The 16965-nt window shown below is 48.0% G+C and overlaps 1 protein-coding gene across 4 annotated transcripts in view; it reads left to right on the forward strand.

Moving 5' to 3' along the window:
* The window catches only part of LOC139532302 (pericentrin-like), a 39744-nt gene that overhangs the window by 10308 nt on the left and 12471 nt on the right, over positions 1–16965 (forward strand). For 2 of the 4 annotated variants that reach the window (XM_071329739.1, XM_071329741.1), the window contains exons 5-28: positions 1–195; positions 321–695; positions 773–1259; positions 1443–1862; positions 1974–2288; positions 2467–2610; positions 4407–4662; positions 4798–5088; positions 5189–5268; positions 5368–5479; positions 5623–5749; positions 5903–6022; positions 6140–6323; positions 7727–7838; positions 7954–7994; positions 8088–8222; positions 9988–10261; positions 10363–10513; positions 10683–11124; positions 11234–11431; positions 11549–11653; positions 11748–11852; positions 12012–12164; positions 12996–13142. The exon at positions 1–195 is cut by the window's left edge and continues 584 nt beyond it. In XM_071329739.1, coding sequence (XP_071185840.1) covers positions 1–195; positions 321–695; positions 773–1259; positions 1443–1862; positions 1974–2288; positions 2467–2610; positions 4407–4662; positions 4798–5088; positions 5189–5268; positions 5368–5479; positions 5623–5749; positions 5903–6022; positions 6140–6323; positions 7727–7838; positions 7954–7994; positions 8088–8222; positions 9988–10261; positions 10363–10513; positions 10683–11124; positions 11234–11431; positions 11549–11653; positions 11748–11852; positions 12012–12164; positions 12996–13142 — 4969 coding nt within the window. The remainder of the gene's footprint in view (positions 196–320; positions 696–772; positions 1260–1442; positions 1863–1973; positions 2289–2466; positions 2611–4406; positions 4663–4797; positions 5089–5188; positions 5269–5367; positions 5480–5622; positions 5750–5902; positions 6023–6139; positions 6324–7726; positions 7839–7953; positions 7995–8087; positions 8223–9987; positions 10262–10362; positions 10514–10682; positions 11125–11233; positions 11432–11548; positions 11654–11747; positions 11853–12011; positions 12165–12995; positions 13143–16965) is intronic. The other 2 variants (XM_071329740.1, XM_071329742.1) reach the window with 1 other exon arrangement.

Below are 16965 nucleotides of genomic sequence, written 5' to 3' on the forward strand. Positions count from 1 at the left end.
AAAGGCTAGTGTGGAGGAGGAGAGAGAGGAGTGCCTTCTGGACCTGTCCCTCCCCACTGATGGCACCCCGCTGTCGGAGTGCTACCTGTCCTCGGCCCTCCCCTCACACACACACTTGTCCTGGGCCGATGAAACTCTGGAGGAGTGCAGCCTTCTGGAAGAGCACAACCTGCTGGACAACTCTGGCAACTACAGGTCAGAGGGAAATTACTGTATGTGTGTTTTTGCCCTTATGGTGGATTTCCCCCCCATACAAATCACATCTCCTAATCTCTCTCATTTTAGTCCTCTCGTCCCTCTCTCCCTCCATCCCACCACAGGTTTGAGCTGGACAGTGACATCATCAGCGGTGGTGACCAATCCCAGCTGTCCTTTTCGCAGGAAGAACAGACTCACTTTTCTGTCTCACAATCCACTGCACAGTCCCCCCACCCTGACCCTGAGAACGAAACCTTGCCCTCTTTCGTCTCCCAGTGGCAGAACGACCCCCTCTCTGTCTCTCGAGACGCCAGCGAGACCTCTGAGAGACTCCGTGAGACGTCGGAGAGTCAGGAGGTCTCAGACCTGGGCAAGGAGCTGCTCATCCAGCAGTGTGGAGACCTCAGCGAGGAGGTGGCTCTGAGGGAGAGGGAGAAGGAGGTGGTGATGGAGGAGTTGAGGAGGAGCGCTGAGGAGCTGGAGGAGGCCAGGGCCAGGTGAGTGTTAGTGTGTACCTGTCTACCATATCTTTGTGTTGGAGAACTTACAGCTCATGTTCATGGTGTGTGTGTAGGTGGGCCCAGGTCTCCGAGGAGCTGCAGGATGCGCACTGGGAGCTTGAGGAGGAGCGAGAGAAGAGGAGGAGAGCTGAGGAGGAGGTCAGCCTGAAAGCACACGAGGAGGACAATCTGAAGAACAGACTCTGCACCTTAATGGAGGAGAGAGAGAAAGAGATGGAGAGACTCAACTCCTCTCCTCTCCTAGAGAAGGAGGGAGGTACCCTCCCCAGCCAGGAACGAGTGATGGAACAGCTAAAAGCGGAGAAATCTCTCCTCCTCGCTCGTCTAAAACAGCAGGAGGAGCTGCTCTCCTCTGTCCGGTTTGAGAAAGGAGGCAACAAGGAGAAAGAGGGGGAGGTGGAGGAGGAGAAGGGTGTCCTCCTCTCCAGGTTGAGGCAGCAGGAGCAGCTGGTCTCCTCTCTGCAGGAGGTGAAACAGGCAGGAGACTCTGTCTCCTCTGAAGTCCATGCTCTGTTTGGACGACAGCTACAGTCACTACAGGTAGCTAGGAGCGTTCTTTTTCCTCCCGCACTACTTCTCCCTGTTTCTTTTTCACTTTTTCCTCTTCCTCCCTCTCCTCCCCTCTTCCTCCCTCTCACTCTTGTTTCTCCTCATCTTCCACTAGCTAATCCCAGTGTTCTTCTCTCCCTCTAATGGATTTGATTGGTTCTAATTGGGTCCAAGCTAATAACCTCGCCTCCTCTCCAGACCCATCGTGACCAGCTTCTAGCCCTGCTGGAAGAAACTAAATCCAGGCACAAAACCACCACCGCCCTCCTCGGTCAGAAAACCCTGGAGCTTGACACCGCTCAGAAAGAGATGGACAGAGTCCAGAAGGAGGCGGAGACAGCGAGGCAGGAGGCGGAGGACAGGGAGAGGAGGATAGAGCAGACTGAGAGGGAGAAAACTGGGGTAGAGTCTGAGTTGCTGTGTCTGAGACAGAATCTGTGGAACCTGGAGGAGCTGCAGGGCCAGGGAGCGAGAGAGAGGGAGGAGGGCAGAAGGAGAGAGGAGGAGATGGACAGAACCACGCGGAGGATGGAGAAGGTGATGGCGGAGGAGCTGGAGGAGTTCCAGAGACAGCTCCGAACCAAGGAGGAAGAGGTGAGGAGGAGGAGGATGGTTGTGAGGAGGAGGATGATGATTAGACTATGATATGTATTTGAACCTGTTCAGGAAGTACTGAACAGACATGATATGAATTCTCTTTTTCAGGTGGAGGAGGAGAGGGAGAAGTGGGAGGTGGAGAGGCAGGAGAAGGACGAGGAGGTGCAGGGGGTGAGACGCCTGCTGGAGGAGCAGCGGAGAGAGAGGGAGCAGGAGGTGAAAGCGCTCCTGGAGCAGCAGATGCGGTCTGTGGAGGAGGCCACAGAGAGACTGAGAAGATCTCACAGTGAGGATGTGCAGGAGCTGCAGGAGAAACACCAGGAGGAGGTGTCTGAGTTGAGCAGCCGTCTGGAGAGAGAGCTTTGTGAGCAGAGACACAGTCTGGAGGAGGAGCAGAAGAGACAGATCAGCCTTATCAAAGAGGTACACACACACACACACACACACACACACACACACACACACACACACACACACACACACACACACACACACACACACACACACACACACACACACACACACACTACAACAACCTATACACATACCTGTGTGCTGCTTGTCATCCACCCTCTCTCTCTCTCTCGTTTTCTGTCTCCAGGTGAACGAGAGAGAACACCAGAGGATGTTGTTGGAGATGATGTCACAGCAGAGGGAGGAGCTTAGCCGTTTGAAGGCAGAGCTATCAGGGGAACAGAGGGAGAGCATGGAGGCAGCCCACCAAGCAGAACTACTGCAGATACAGGTACACACACAACTAGACATAGGTACACAGACAACTAGACACAGACACACACACACACACAACCACCCCTACCAGGTTTTCCGTTAGCCGGTAATAGCCGTCCAGTTGTCCCAAAAAATAAATAATAATCCCATTGCAAAATAATTATTTTTACCATATTCATTGATGGAAATACCAGACTATTTAGTGAAATTCAATTAGCCCGTGTATTTTCGTTGGTTGTTATGCTTATCACACACGCACAGCATACAGATACAGAATCTAATATGAGCGGGAAATCTGTCAGTGGCGAGAGCTGCTGCTACAGGTCCTCAAACAGCTCATTCCTTCCTGCTGGAGTGAAACATGCTTTTATAAGCACAATCATCGTGTGTTAAACGTTTTGAAGGCCACGATTTTAAAAAGAGCTACTATTTTAATTTCTCAACTGGTAATTGAAGCTCGCTTCCCATTCGCCATTCAAGTACAATAGTAGGCAGGCTTCAATCCGTCACACTCCACTTTACAATGAGCTGGAGGCAGTATGCATTTGGGGAAAATATAGTTAGTAGTTTGAAACCTGAACGTTTTACTTCATATTATGAGGCATGTCTTGCATTGCTTCAAAGCAGAATCCGACCATAGAAACGTGGAGGCCATTATTTTACGAAGACTTCCATATTCCATTGAAACCAGAAGCCTGTTTATTTTTTACATGTTCTATTGGTTCTCAAATCAACTTTATGTCATTGTCCAGTAGCCAAAGGCACAATCCTAGTCATATTAGCAACCCATGCTAGTTCCTGCATCTTTAGATCTCCCCTCTTTGTAAATTTTGAACAGATATTTTCATCTGTCAAATGAAACTGTTTGCATGTGCGGTGTGCTTTTGACAACCGTTCTCCTGCTAATTTGCATTATGGAACTGACATGCGTAGCCTACTGCTTTGGTGCGTTCCTGCACTAATAATTAGAATAAATACGTTTATTCAAATGTTACGCTAAATCTTTAGATCTATTGCATTGACCTCATTGCTTTAAAAAAATATATATATTTTTATATTGCTTAGCCTACTGGTTGTATGAATTTGGGATCTATCATCCCACAACTGTCCCAGTCTGCTTGGTATAGTCTATTTCTTTCTCCCACAGAACGACTAGCTGACCAATAGAATATCTTAACTTTTATGGTCAAGATTGACATACGCTAGTGATTTTGTTCTTCGTTACTTGTCTTGTTGGCTGAGGAAAAGTAATTGTGGCAGGTAATCTAACATCTCCAAAGTGGTCATCGGTTTTGGGTAAGGATGCATGTCGTTGCATCCTCAAGTTGCATGTTCTGTTAAAGCTGCAACATGTCACTTTTTGGGAGACCCGACCAAATTCTCATAGAAATGTGTGTTAGAGATCTGTCATTGTCGTTGAAAGCAAGTCTAAGAAGTGGTAGAGGTGTTTTATGTGCGGTATTTCTATGCTTCCCATTCAGATATTTCAGTGGTTTAGATGGTACGATGATGCTCTACACTTTACTTGCTTTGTTACATAAACTGAAATGAAGCAAACTATTTTAATTTTAGCAACCAGGAAATGGCAGAGCGATCTTTAAAATGAATAACCATAATCTAAATGTGTTTTCTGTCATTCTGAGCACCGTGGGTGTACGCCTAAATTAGGTTGCGCACCCAATGCATATGGGTCAAGTAAATTTCTCATGTGTCCGTTAAATTAAAATACTTCCTTCAAATGTCCGGCGTCACATTTTCCTAATGTAAACCCTGTCCCCTTCCTACCTCTCTCTTTTATCTATCGCTCTATAGAGCCAACAGGCCCTGGAGCTGGAGGCGCTGCGTCTGAGTCTGACCAACCACCAAACGACCCAGCTAGAGCTCTCCCAGGCCAACCTGCAGCGGGAGCGGGAGGCCTCTCTAAGCGAGCTCCAGGCTTCCCTCAGGGAGAAGTGGGCCCAGGAGAGGGCCGTGCTGCAGGCCAGACAGCAGTTTGAGGTGGAGAGGCTGAGAGCTGAGTGTGAGGAGAGGATCCAGCGAGAGCAGCAGGAGTATCAGAGGAACATGGGTGAGGATGATGGTAGTAGAATAGAGCCTTATCACTCAGATGCTCCAATGCATAGCTTTGTTTAACAAATGGACCTTCATCTGACCTGATCGAGTAAACTGTCATTGGTGACCATGTTTGTCCTTGTGTGTGTAGATGCTCTGAGGCAGGAGTGTGAGAGTTGTCTCTCCCAGGAGAGAGTGTCTATGGAGGAGCGGCAGGCTACAGAAATAGTGGCCTTGAGGTCCCGGTGGCAGCAGGAGTCAGAGAAGCCCCAGTTAGAGCTCCAGACACAGCTGTCAGAGGCTCGGGTATCACTCTCCTCTACCCAGGCAGCCTTCACCCAGACTGGGGCAGATCTGTCTGAGGCCCAGGCTAGCCTGGAAGAGCTCCAGAGGCTGGAGGGGGAGCTGAACCAGGCCTGGACCGACAGGGACGCTGCTGCCCGTGAGTCAACTAATAACTGTTATTGAGTTTGTCCATATATTGTAAGGATGTTCTAAACACCTGATAAGGATGTTATGAATGTGTTACTGCTACTCTCCAGGTGCAGTAGAGGATCTGGTGTCCAGACATCAAGTGGTGCTGCAGGAGAGAGAGGAGAAAACACGGCAGCTACAGCAGGAGGTGAACACACACATACACTCCTGTTTCTGAGATTTGCTTTATGCTTTGGATGGTGCCTTTCCGAAACACACTCTCTCTCCCTCTCGCTCCTTCCTCTAGGTGTGTCGTCTGCATGGGGAGCAGGTGACTCTGAGACAGACTTGTGACCAGGAGGTCTCTCAGCTCTGGGCTCAACTAGACAACATGAGGACCAGCCGCCAGGAACTGGGAGGTGAGTATACACACACACACACACTGGACCTATGCTAGAACATAATTTGTTAAGTAGTGCAAATTGGTTTGATTGGTCAACCAACCAAATTTCAGGTATCTTCTCTTTATCCATCTCTCATTTTCCTTCGCCTCGCTCTCCAGAGTTGAAGGAGCAGCTGTTAGCTCGTTCGTCGCGGGTGGATGACATCGAGCGTCTGAAGGTGGAGTTTAACGAGCAGAGGCGGGAGATCAATGAGCAGAACGAGGTCGAGCTGGAGAACCTGAGGAGGTACACGCACACACACACACCTATGCAGCTGAATGTGATCTACACACACCTGTATAGGTAGGTACATGCACAAGGTATACAAGTGAACACACACCAATGTAAACCCATGCAAGTGAACACATACTTACACCCCATTAATGTGTACCCGGTCAGGTACTTTGAGCAGCGTCTGCGAGTAGCAGAGGAGAGCTACCGAGAGGAGATAGCCCTGCTGCAGCTGAGACTGGTGGAGGGAGCCCTGGAGGACTCTGTACTCAAGACCCAGGATGCTAGGTATGCTAATGTTCGTAGGCCTCTCTCGGCTAATCTGCCCACCAGCCGCCAATTACACACAATCTATAAGCCTGGGCCAGTGGTGGGCCATCTCACTGACTGCTGTTGTGTGTGTAGTTTCCTGTCTGAAGGGAGAGGGGAGGAGGAGAAGAACGATGCTCTGGCTGAGATCACACTGAAACTGGAGAAACACCAGGAGGCGTTTGACCAGCTGCGTATCCAGTTGGAGGAGAGACACACTCAGGAACTGTCTAACCTACGGTCCTCTATGGCCCTGTCCTACAGAGAGGAGCTGCTACAGGTACGCACACACACACCAGGGTTTTACCGTTAACCGGTAATAGCCAGCTTTTGGCCCCCCAAAAAATAATGATAAGCACATATATAAAATTCGCCCCGGCCAATTGTCCGGGAGAAATAATTAAATCCCATAGGCCAAATGCCGGTATTCATTGATTGAAACATCTGTCGATGTAGCTCGAGAGCTGCTGCTACAGATCATCAAACAGCTCGTTTATTGCTGCTAGAGTGAAACGTGCTTTTATAAACCCAATCATTGCGCAACAGTTCTTAATGCAGTTTTGATGGCCACGATTTAAAAATAGCTTGTTATTTCTCATCTGGTAGTTGAAGCACGCTTCCCATTCACCATTTCAAGTGCCTAGGCAACTAGGCAGGCTTCAGTGCGTCACACACCACTTTGAGATGTGCTGGAGGCAGTATGCATTTTGAAAACATACTTAATTGTTTGAAACTACATATTATTAGGCATGTCTTACCTTGCTTCAAGTTAGCATAGCCAAAATCCAACCAAATGTGCATGCAATTATTTTATAAAGACTTCCATATGCCATTGAAACCAGAAGCCTCTTTCTCTTATGTTGGTATTTCAAATCAACTTTCATTGTCCAGTAGCCAAAAGGCACAATCCTAGTCATATTAGCAACCCATGCTAGTTGTTGCATCTTTAGATCTCCCCTCTTTCTACGTTTCTAACGGATATTTTCATCTCTTGAAATCACTGGCTTGTGCGGTGCCCTTTTGACAAGTGTTTTCCGCTAACTGCATTATGGAATGAATATTCGCGCGTAGCCTACTGCCTTGTGCGCATTGCTGTGTGTAGAATGTATAGAAATAATAGTTGATCAACATTTTAAGCGAAATGTTCTGATCTGTCGCATGAGCCTCATTTTCTTTTGAACGTTTTTTGGGATGTATCCTAGGCCTACTGGTTGTATGAATTTGGTATTTATCAACCCACAACTGTCCCAGAGTCTGTCTGGGGTTGGCTATTTCTTTCTTGCACAGAACAAACTTTTCTTCTATGTGAAATAGTAAATTGACGTAGGCTTGTGATTTTGCTGTACGTTACTCCACTTGGCTGAGGAAAGATACATGTGGACAGTGATTCCAACATCTTCAAACTGCGCATCGAAATTCGTTAAGGACACAAGCCATTGCGTCCTCGAGTCTAAATGGGATTTCTGGAATTCAGAGCACTGTGGGTGGACGCCCTAATCAGGTTACGCACACAATGCATATTGGTCCGGCAAATGTAATAAATGTCCGGTAAATTAAAATGCTGCCGGTCAAATGTCCGGCGCCACATTTTCCTAGCGTAAACGCAGCGCACGCACACACACAGGCGCAGTCTCACCTATGATCAGGCCTAGTCTTTCCCTCACTCTTTCGTTTTCTCTCAAGGTGCGTTTGGACCTGACTGATCGTTACTATGGCGACCTGCAGGAGCTGAAGACTCGCCACGCCCTCGAGATGGAACAACTCCGCGCTAAACTGTCAGACAGCCATGTCAGAGGTATACGGACACACACACACACACACACACACACACACACACACACACACACACAATTGGAATATTCTTTCTCTTTCCCTCAATTTATCCTTTTACTCTAATCTATTCCACACAGAGCTGACGAGAGTGCGTCTGGAGGCTGCCAGACAGGTGGAGGTATGAATGATGATAGTGAATGAATTAGATTCTGTGAATCGAAGTTCTGTTAAGTTTCCAGTGGGAGTAGGTTTGCTAATGTGATGTGAACAGGTGGAGGTGGAGCATAGGATGTGGTGTCACTCTGAGGAGCTGCAGACCAGAACGACCATGATCCAGAACCTGGAGTCACAACTGGCTGCCGTGGCAGACACACACAACATGGAGCTACGCTCACACACTATAAAGGTACACACACACTGAAAATACACACACACACACATACACACTGGAGGAACACAGACTCACAGCAAGTACATACAGTTGAAGTCGAAAGTTTACATACACCTTAGCTAAATACATTTAAACTCAGTTTTTCACAATTCCTGACATTTAATCCTAGTAAAAATTCCGTCTTAGGTCAGTTAGGATCACCACTTTATTTTAAGAATGTAAAATGTCAGAATAATAGTAGAGAGAATGATTTATTTCAGCTTTTAATTTGTTCATCGCATTCCCAGTGGGTCAGAAGTTTACATACACTCAATTAGTATTTAGTAGCATTGCCTTTAAATTGTTTAACTTGGGTCAAACGTTTCGGGTAGCCTTCTACAAGCTTCCCACAATAAGTTGGGTGAATTTTGGCCCATTCCTCCTGACAGAGCTGGTGTAACTGAGTCAGGTTTGTGGGCCTCCTTGCTCACACGCTTTTTCAGTTCTGCACACACATTTTGTATGGGATTGAGCTCAAGGCTTTGTGATGGCCTCCAATACCTTGACTTTGTTGTCCTTAAGCCATTTTGGCACAACTTTGGAAGTATGCTTGGGGTCATTGTCCATTTGGAAGACCCATTTGCGACCAAGCTTTAACTTCCTGACTGATGTCTTGAGATGTTGCTTCAATATAGCCACATATTTTCCTTCCTCATGATGCCATCTAATTTGTGAAGTGCACCAGTCCCTCCTGCAGCAAAGCACCCCCACAACATGATGCTGCCACCCCCGTGCTTCACGGTTGGGATGGTGTTCTTCGGCTTGCAAGCCGAATAACCCTTTTCCTCCAAACATAACGATGGTCATTATGTCCAAACAGTTATATTTTTGTTTCATCAGACCAGAGGACATTTCTCCAAAAAGTACAATCTTTGTCCCCATGTGCAGTTGCAAACCGTAGTCTGGCTTTTTTATGGTGGTTTTGAAGCAGTGGCTTGTTCCTTGCTGAGCGGCCTTTCAGGTTATGTCGATATAGGACTTGTTTTAATGTGGATATAGATACTTTTGCACCTGTTTCCTCCAGCATCTTCACAAGTCCTTTGCTGTTGTTCTGGGATTGATTTGCACTTTTCGCACCAAAGTACGTTCATCTCTAGGAGACAGAACGCGTCTCCTTCCTGAGCGGTATGATGACTGCATGGTCCCATGGTGTTTATACTTGCGCACTATTGTTTGTACAGATGAACGTGGTACCGTCAGGCGTTTGGAAATTGCTCCCAAGGATGAACCAGACTTGTGGAGGTCTACATTTTTGGGGGGCTGGTTTCTTTTGATTTTCCCTTCATGTTAAGCAAGGAGGCACTGAATTTGAAGGTGTAGGCCTTGAAATACATCCACAGGTACACCTCCAATTCACTCAAATGATTGTCAATTAGCCTATCAGAAGCTTCTAAAGCCATCATATCATTTTCTGGAATTTTCCAAGCTGTTTATAGCACTGTCAACTTAGTGTATGTAAACTTCTGACCCACTGGAATTGTGATACAGTGAATTATAAGTGAAATAATCTGTCTGTAAACAATTGTTGGAAAAATGACTTGTCATGCACTAAGATGTCCTAACCGACTTGCCAAAACTATAATTTGTTAACAGAAAATGTGTGGAGTGGTTGAAAAATGAGTTTTAACGACTCCAACCTAAGAGTATGTAAACTTCCGACTTCAACTGTACATACATTATTGTGTGACAGCGTAATGAATTTTGACCCTGAATGACCGTATGTTGACCTGGATGTTTTTAGCTGAAGCAGAGCGTTGCTGAGGAGCTGGGTGTGAAACTAGCAGAGGAACGTAAGGAGGAGAGGGAGCGAGTGATGGAGGAGATGACCCTGAGGAGAGTGGAAGAGGTGCAGAGGCTCAGACAGGAGCTCCAGGAGGAGGGGAAGGCACGGGTCTCTGCCCTGAGAGAGGAGCTGGAGAGAGGGATGGCGGAGGAAAGGAGAGCTCTGGAGAAAGGGATTGAGGAGGCGAGAGCGGCGCTCATAAGTCTACAAGCCTCACTGGACAACGACCAGAGTAAGTACATGAAAAGGTTTCATGTAGTTCAACAACTCCCTTATTCTCCTGTCACTTCTGTATGGTCTTTGCCCTTTGTGTCTCACATGTCTCTCCCCTAGACCCCCAGGCGGTGGCAGTGAGACAGAGACTAGAGTCCCAGTACGAAGCTGAGCTGGCCAGGGCCAAGTCCACCATGGCTGCTGAGGTCGAGGAGCTGACCGCTCTGCTTCAGGAGCAGGGAGACCAGAGGCTATGCCAAGCCCAGGACAGGTGAGGCCTGGCTGTGGTAAAACACCCAAAGAGACTGGGGGGGTCTGGAGGGTAATGCTAGTGAGAGTTTGCCCATAGTAAACGAATGCATTCACAGAGCGAGTTAACGCTCTGTATCTGTCCTTTCGTCTTGAAATGAATCTGGCTGACCTGTTCTGCATGTGTGTAGGTTCCAGGAGGAGAGAGGGGAGTTGGAGCAACGTCTGGCCCAGCAGGGTGAGGTTTCTCTCGGGGAGCTGAGTAAGGAACACATGGCCGCCATGGAACTCCTGAAAACCACGCTACTGACCAACCACACGAAGGACATGGACACACTACGAACCAATCACAAAGCAGAACTGGAGTCCTTGTTGGCCAATCACAAGGCTGAGCTCAAAGCAATGGCAACAGAGATGGCAACAAAACACAAGGAGGAGCTTGTTGTCTTGGAAACCAGCCTTGAATCAAAACGCAAAGCAGAGCTCGATCTCCTGCAGGAAACCAATCAGGCTCAGCTAGAGGCACAGGAGGCGGAGTTAGAACACTGGCATCAGGAAGAGAGGGAGGAGCTTGAGAAGAGGATGCTGGGTAATATGGACACACTGGAGACCACGTACCTGAGGGAGATCCAGGTGAGAACACACACACACACACACACACACACACACACACTGTTTTAAATCTTGTATATCTATATTCTACATTTCACATCTATTTTATCTTAATGTTCCCATATCTCAGACTCTGCGCGATCAGAAGTCTGCGCTTGAGGCGGAGCATATGCAGGAAGTGGAGTGTGAAAGGTCAAGGCTTAACCAGAAAGTGGCGCGTGATGGGTTGGAGCAGCAGTCCGTCATGGAGGAGCTGAGGAAGAAGCTGGCTCAGCTTCACATGGAGAAGTTTAGCGCCATGGCAACAGAGCTCAGCCACACCCACCAGGTGAGACAAGTGGTCATTTGATGTCAAGGAAAGATGCAAATTCACAACAGTAAAAAAAATGGTCTTGTATATTCATTAGACAGTTCTGTTCTCTCTTTCTTGCTCTCTCTCTCTCAGAATGAGTTGACAATCCAGAAAGAGGCCTTAGAAGCTCAGTTGTCTGTCCAGAGAGAGGCCTTAGAAGCTGAGCACCACATGGCTCTGGAGGCCCTCAGGAAAAAAGTACTCATCCCTCATCTCTTGGTTGGTCTATCCATTAATCTGAGCATCTGTCCATCCATTCAGGTGTGTTTGATCTGGTTGTGTCTGTCCCAAGGTCTTGGAGTTGGCGCAACAGCACTGTACCGCCTTAGAGGAGCTCACACGCACCTACACCTCAGAGACACAGCAACTCAACACACAGCACCAGCAGCAGCTTCAGGTCTGACACACTTACACACCATCCCAGAACATCCCATTCCCCTTCTCAGTAGTCTTAATGCTGACTGTGTCTTTAATGGCATATGAAAGCGAAGGGATTACTCTCTCATTGTGCGTTCACACACTGTATTAGACGAGGGGTCATTGTGTGTGTGTGTAGGAGCGAAAGAGTGCGTCTGCGAGAGCGCTACAGGCGTGTCGTCAGGAGCTGGAGGAGTCATCGTCACGGCAACGGCTGCACTTCCTGGAAGAGGTTGAGCTTCTGAAGGCCCAAGCAGAGGGGAGACTTCAGCACAACATCATCCAACTGAAGGTGAGAGGAGGTGGAGGAATGAACTTGCTGTCTGATAGGCTAGAGGAAATATTCATCGTATTGCTTGAAGCCACCAAATCCAAAGAGGAAGAGAGAGGGTGGGGAAAACGGCGTGAGGTCTTCATCAGCCTTAAACATTGCAATGAGCTATACAGGAACATATGTAACAGTGGTGGGTGTCTTTTAGGATACATTTGGGTTGAACGCATTCAGTTGTGATTATAATGATAATCAATCTGACTAGTTATCCCCTTTCCCTGTCTCGATGTCACAGTAGTCTGCCATTGTGCTCCATGTGTAGATCACTGAGAAACTGAATTCTGACAGATTACGTTATATAATGGGGCTGGATTTTGGAGGTCTGTCTCTCTCTGTGTGTGCACGCATGTATGCATGTACACCCCAGCAAGACTAGGGTTAGCCCATGTTTGGCCAGTGTCCCATGAGATTTACACAACCATCATAATTCTTTCTTCATATAGGACGGTGTGTGTGTTTTGTATCGGTGGTATCCATATATTTCTGTGGGTGTGTGTTACTGTCACGTGAACAGTGGCTAAATGGGATGGATTTTAGCTTTTGATCCTCAGATACAGAAGGTTTTATTTTGTACACTTAAAAAAAACAAATGCATTTGGGCTAAGCGAGAGCTATTAGTCTGTTAGTCAGTCAGTCTGAATCAGCTTGGGAGTTTTTGGTTGCAGTTTTAACATTGAATGTTGGAAAAGGGAGAGCTTTTACCCAATGACCTTGGTGTGAGTTTTAGAACAAGTTCTAGAACAGAAGTGCTGGCGGTCTGGACAGCATTACCAGCATCTCTTTCCTCTGAAGGTGGAGTTTGAGGAGCAGAAGGAGGCGGAGCTAGCAGAACAGAGGCAGAGCTTCATGTCTGAGCACGAGCAGAAGGAACAAAGCTACACCGACAAGATGAGCCAGCTCACTGCACAACTGCTACAGCTGGACACCGTGGTGTCACAGGTAACCCACACCACACACACCAGAGTATGTGAGCGTGCCCATTATGACTGGAGCGCGGAGCAAGATTCCCAAAGGCTGGAGCTTCGGCCTTCTCGCCCGCTCCAACTTCACTCCAGTAGCGCTTACTTCACCAGCTCAGGACATGCCCGGCCTGGCATGCATTTGTAGTCTACTTGTGTGCAGCTATAGCCCCTTGCTTTAGCTACTGTCTGTTTGCTGAATATTTTCAGAAACAAACTGATAAAACACACAGGTGCAAAATCAAGGTGACTTCTAAAGATGAGGAGCAATAGAGGGGAGTGCGGTGATGTAACGTTAGTGTCCACAAATAAAGAGTCATTGTAGAATCTGAGAAAGCATGATGGTATACTTACTACGTGCACATGCTAAAAGAATAATGTAGGTGGGTAGATATCGAAGTGTCATTGTAGCAAAGTATTTATAAACAAAGAATCGGATTTCTTAAACGTTTTATTAATCATACAATCGATCATAATTGATTTTGTCCCAATATGCCTGGCATATTCCCACGTTCAAAGAGCTTTGTTTTGATTGGGTTATTTTGCCTTAAAATCTTTCGAAAGGACATGGTGTGCCAGAGCGGTTTTTAGCGGTAGGAAAGGACATGGTGCGCCAGAGCTGTTTTTAGCGGTAGGAAAGGACATGGTGCGCCAGAGCGGTTTTTAGCGGTAGGAAAGGACATGGTGCGCCAGAGCTGTTTTTAGCGGTAGGAAAGGACATGGTGCGGTTTTTAGCGGTAGGAAAGGACATGATGCGCCAGAGCTGTTTTTAGCGGTAGGAAAGGACATGGTGCGCCAGAGCTGTTTTTAGCGGTAGGAAATGACATGATGCGCCAGAGCTGTTTTTAGCGGTAGGAAAGGACATGGTGCGCCAGAGCTGTTTTTAGCGGTAGGAAAGGACATGGTGCGCCAGAGCGGTTTTTAGCGGTAGGAAAGGACATGGTGCGCCAGAGCGGTTTTTAGCGGTAGGAAAGGACATGGTGCGCCAGAGCTGTTTTTAGCGGTAGGAAATGACATGATGCGCCAGAGCTGGTTTTAGCGGTAGGAAAGGACATGATGCGCCAGAGCTGGTTTTAGCGGTAGGAAAGGACATGATGCGCCAGAGCTGGTTTTAGCGGTAGGAAAGGACATGATGCGCCAGAGCTGGTTTTAGCGGTAGGAAAGGACATGGTGCGCCAGAGCTGTTTTTAGCGGTAGGAAAGGACATGGTGCGCCAGAGCGGTTTTTAGCGGTAGGAAAGGACATGGTGCGCCAGAGCTGTTTTTAGCGGTAGGAAAGGACATGGTGCGGTTTTTAGCGGTAGGAAAGGACATGATGCGCCAGAGCTGTTTTTAGCGGTAGGAAAGGACATGGTGCGCCAGAGCTGTTTTTAGCGGTAGGAAATGACATGATGCGCCAGAGCTGTTTTTAGCGGTAGGAAAGAACATGATGCGCCAGAGCTGGTTTTAGCGGTAGGAAAGGACATGGTGCGCCAGAGCTGTTTTTAGCGGTAGGAAAGGACATGGTGCGCCAGAGCGGTTTTTAGCGGTAGGAAAGGACATGGTGCGCCAGAGCTGTTTTTAGCGGTAGGAAAGGACATGGTGCGGTTTTTAGCGGTAGGAAAGGACATGATGCGCCAGAGCTGTTTTTAGCGGTAGGAAAGGACATGGTGCGCCAGAGCTGTTTTTAGCGGTAGGAAATGACATGGCGCGCCAGAGCTGTTTTTAGCGGTAGGAAAGGACATGGTGCGCCAGAGCTGTTTTTAGCGGTAGGAAAGGACATGGTGCGCCAGAGCTGTTTTTAGCGGTAGGAAATGACATGGCGCGCCAGAGCTGTTTTTAGCGGTAGGAAAGGACATGATGCGCCAGAGCTGGTTTTAGCGGTAGGAAAGGACATGGTGCGCCAGAGCTGGTTTTAGCGGTAGGAAAGGACATGGTGCCCATAGCTGGTTTTAGCGGTAGGAAAGGACATGGTGCGCCAGAGCTGTTTTTAGCGGTAGGAAAGGACATGGTGCGCCAGAGCTGTTTTTAGCGGTAGGAAAGGACATGGTGCGCCAGAGCTGGTTTTAGCGGTAGGAAAGGACATGGTGCCCATAGCTGGTTTTAGCGGTAGGAAAGGACATGGTGCGCCAGAGCGGTTTTTAGCGGTAGGAAAGGACATGGTGCGCCAGAGCTGTTTTTAGCGGTAGGAAAGGACATGGTGAGGTTTTTAGCGGTAGGAAAGGACATGGTGCGCCAGAGCGGTTTTTAGCGGTAGGAAATGACATGGCGCGCCAGAGCTGTTTTTAGCGGTAGGAAAGGACATGGTGCGCCAGAGCTAGTTTTAGCGGTAGGAAAGGACATGGTGCGCCAGAGCTGGTTTTAGCGGTAGGAAAGGACATGGTGCCCATAGCTGGTTTTAGCGGTAGGAAAGGACATGGTGCGCCAGAGCTGTTTTTAGCGGTAGGAAAGGACATGGTGCGCCAGAGCTGTTTTTAGCGGTAGGAAAGGACATGGTGCGCCAGAGCTGGTTTTAGCGGTAGGAAAGGACATGGTGCGCCAGAGCTGTTTTTAGCGGTAGGAAAGGACATGGTGCGCCAGAGCTGGTTTTAGCGGTAGGAAAGGACATGGTGCGCCAGAGCTGTTTTTAGCGGTAGGAAAGGACATGGTGCGCCAGAGCTGGTTTTAGCGGTAGGAAAGGACATGGTGCCCATAGCTGGTTTTAGCGGTAGGAAATGACATGGTGCGCCAGAGCTGTTTTTAGCGGTAGGAAATGACATGGTGCGCCAGAGCTGTTTTTAGCGGTAGGAAAGGACATGGTGCGCCAGAGCTGGTTTTAGCGGTAGGAAAGGACATGGTGCGCCAGAGCTGTTTTTAGCGGTAGGAAAGGACATGGTGCGCGTGGAGCGCCAGCATGAGCGAAGAGTGGGATTTCCAACCACACTGTTAGTATGAAATTAATTCTGGGGGCAAGACCAGACAAGCCCAACTATCAACTGACCGAGGGAGGGGAGCACAAAGGGAGAAAGAGTGGAGAGAACAGGAAAATGGGAGAGAAGATGGTGATATATAAGAGTAGAGGAGACAGAGGGAAGAGGATGATTGTGGTGGGAGACTTGCAGGAGGAGAATAAAAAGAGGATGTTTTTTTTATCACTCTTAACGTCTAGAAACACACTCTCACAGCCCTGTGGCTCTTCTAAAGGGATTATCTTCCTCATTAATCTCAATACTAATCCCGTGTGTGTGCTGTCTGGCGTGCACACACTCTGCTGTCTGGATGTAAATCTCTAATCTCTCATCATGCATAATGGCATTTCAGTTACATGCACATTGGTCCATTTGTTTATTCTAAAATGATTTTCATTCATCTATTCATCCATCCATTCCTCCCAGTATGTTCATCACGGCAGAGTTCCCAAGCTAACCATGACTGACAGTTCTGCTTTCTATCCAACCTTATTCACAGACGATCCATTCTATGCCAATGCTATTTTAACCCCCCCCCACCAGGGGTGTGGATGTGTTTTTTAATAGTGTTTGTTTCCATGGATCAGGTAGTGTGGGGTATTTGTGCTCCAACAACTACCCCCCCTTAGGGATATGGGGGGGACTGTTGCTAAGGCAACTAGTGTTGGTGGTTAGACGGAGGGAGAAAGAGAGGGAAGAAATTGTAAGAGCACGAGTGAGACTGCGGAAGAGATGGAGAGAGGAGCCAAGTAAAAGCTTTGGAGTGGTAAAGGGATTGAGAGGGACAGGGGGAGAGGGAAGAAATGGGAGGTGGAGGGAGTTCAGATTTCAACTCACTCCCACTAAATGTTTGTGTTGAAGCAGAGAGCTGCTGCCT

The sequence above is a fragment of the Salvelinus alpinus genome, chromosome 10 (assembly GCF_045679555.1).
Source record: "Salvelinus alpinus chromosome 10, SLU_Salpinus.1, whole genome shotgun sequence".
Taxonomy (NCBI): domain Eukaryota; kingdom Metazoa; phylum Chordata; class Actinopteri; order Salmoniformes; family Salmonidae; genus Salvelinus; species Salvelinus alpinus.